Raw genomic sequence first — 2,250 nt, 5'->3', positions numbered from 1 at the left:
TCCTGGATGTGGAGACCTGCCTGGGGTTGGCCTCCTCCATCATCTGTGGCCTCGTCCATCTCCACGTGGAGATCTTTGGCACCCAGGGCAAACCTGCCATTGCCCACCGTGACCTGAAGAGCAGGAACATCTTGGTGAAGAGCAACCGGCAGTGCTGCATCGCAGACCTGGGTGAGATGGGGGTGGGATGTGGTGGCACAGGGATGTGGTTCCCCAGGGATGCAGGACCTTAGGGATGTGGTGGCACCGGGATGCAGCATCCCAGGGATATGGTGGCACAGGGATGTGGTTCCCCAGGGATGCAGGACCTTAGGGATGTGGTGGCACAGGGATGCAGGGTCCTAGGGATGTGGTGGCACAGGGATGTGGTTCCCCAGGGATGCAGGACATTAGGGACATGGTGGCACAGGGATGCAGCATCCCAGGGATGTGGTGGCACAGGGATGCAGGACCTTAGGGATGCAGTGGCACAGGGGTGCATCATCCCAGGGACGTGGCGTCCCAGGGATGTGGTGTCCCAGGGATGTGGTACCCCAAGGATGTGGTTCCCCAGGGATGCAGGACCTTAGGGACATGGTGGCACAGGGATGCAGCATCCCAGGGATGTGGTGGCACAGGGATGCGGTGTCCTAGGGATGTGGTACCCCAAGGATGTGGTTCCCCAGGGATGCAGGACCTTAGGGACATGGTGGCACAAGGATGCAGTGTCCCATGGATGCGGCATCCCAGAGATGTGGTGTCCCAGGGATGCAGGACCTTAGGGATGCGATGACACAGGGGTGCAGTGTCCCAGGGGTGCAGTGTCCCAGAGATGTGGTACCCCAAGGATGTGGCTCCCCAGGGCTGCAGGACCTTAGGGATGCAGCACCCCAGGGATGTGGTCCCCAAGGGATGCAGCACCCTAAGTGACACAACACCCCATGGCACTGCCCGGGGGCTGACACCCCCCCAGGCCTGGCCGTCATGCACTCCCAGGGCAGCGACTACTTGGACATCGGCAACAACCCCCGGGTGGGCACCAAACGTTACATGGCCCCGGAGGTGCTGAGCGAGCAGATCCGCACCGACTGCTTCGAGTCCTACAAGAAAACGGACATCTGGGCCTACGGGCTGGTGCTCTGGGAGATCACCCGGCGCACGGTGGTGAACGGTGAGCGGTTCCCGGTGAAGCTCCGAGCTCTCTCCTTCCTTCTCTCCTTTTTATGTTGGGTTTTTTGGGTTTGGGTTTTTTTTTTTGGGTTGGTTTTGTTTTTCTTTCTCTCTTTCCTTCCCTTCGCCCAGATTAGCTGTAAATTATAAACACTGTAATCTGGTGTCAGCACCCGGCTCCCTGATTAAAGGGCCCGTTAGACTCAATCAGAGCTGTGTTTGTTCAGTGCTGATTAGAAAACAAGTTCTGCCTGGAACTGGGCCATGGTCAGGACCTCCAACCGCCTGAGCTTGGCTTAGGGGGACAGGGACAGAGTCCCAGAATCCCAGGATCACAGGATCACAGAATCCCAGCAACACAGAATCCCAGGATCACAGAGTCCCAGAATCCCAGAGTCCCAGAATGGTTGAGGTTGGAAGGGATCTCTGAAGGTCACATCTAATCCAACCCCCCTGCTCAAGCAGGGACCCCTAAAGCACATCAACCAGGATTTTTGTCCAGGTGGTTTTTGAGTATCTCCAAGGGAGGGAGATTCCACAATTTCTCTGGGAAACATCTTCCAAGGGTCCCCCACGCCAAGGAGGAACCTCTTTGGTGCTGCCCAAGCCTTGCTTATTAAGTCCATGAGAGGCATTGATGGAGTGGTGGGTGCTGGTGGGAGGTCCCACCAAGGCTTGGTCTGCTCAGGATAATCTCATTTATCACCCCAGGGCTCCTTCAGATTAAACATTGACTCTCAATTACCAAACCACGTGCAGGGGGTGACCTTCAGCCAGGTTTTAACCCTTTCAGTCATCCCTCACCCACCAGGATGGGCTGAGCAGCCCCCTGCACAGCCCCAGGGTGTTGGGGACAGGGGCTCCAGGGGACCCTGAGGTTCGGGGGTCACCCCCCCCCCGGGGTGCAGGGGGCTGGTGGGTGCTCGGGGTGACCCAGAGGGGTCAAACCCCGTGGTGCACAGACATATGGAGGCACTAAGCGGGGATTAGCTGGGCCAGCTGGTGGGATCACTGAGGGGCTACTGGGTGGAGGTGTGGGGCTGTCAGGTGGCATTGGTGCCAGGAGCTGGTGCTGGAGCTGGTACCAGTGCTAGAGCTGGT

General features: G+C 58.3%; 1 protein-coding gene across 1 annotated transcript in view; it reads left to right on the top strand.

Moving 5' to 3' along the window:
- Positions 1–1,150, top strand: part of LOC104530070 (serine/threonine-protein kinase receptor R3) — a gene marked incomplete at both ends in the record, with an annotated part of 3,326 nt that extends 2,176 nt beyond the window's left edge. The window contains 2 exons of the mRNA XM_010174551.2: positions 1–171; positions 953–1,150. Of these exons, the coding sequence (XP_010172853.2) occupies positions 1–171; positions 953–1,150 (369 nt within the window). The remainder of the gene's footprint in view (positions 172–952) is intronic.
- Between the last annotated feature and the right edge of the window lie 1,100 nt (positions 1,151–2,250).

Source organism: Antrostomus carolinensis, unplaced genomic scaffold (genome assembly GCF_000700745.2).
Source record: "Antrostomus carolinensis isolate BGI_N321 unplaced genomic scaffold, ASM70074v2 scaffold28568, whole genome shotgun sequence".
Classification (NCBI taxonomy): domain Eukaryota; kingdom Metazoa; phylum Chordata; class Aves; order Caprimulgiformes; family Caprimulgidae; genus Antrostomus; species Antrostomus carolinensis.
Note: the sequence above shows the minus strand (reverse complement) of the source record. Positions and strands in the feature narration are given on the sequence as shown.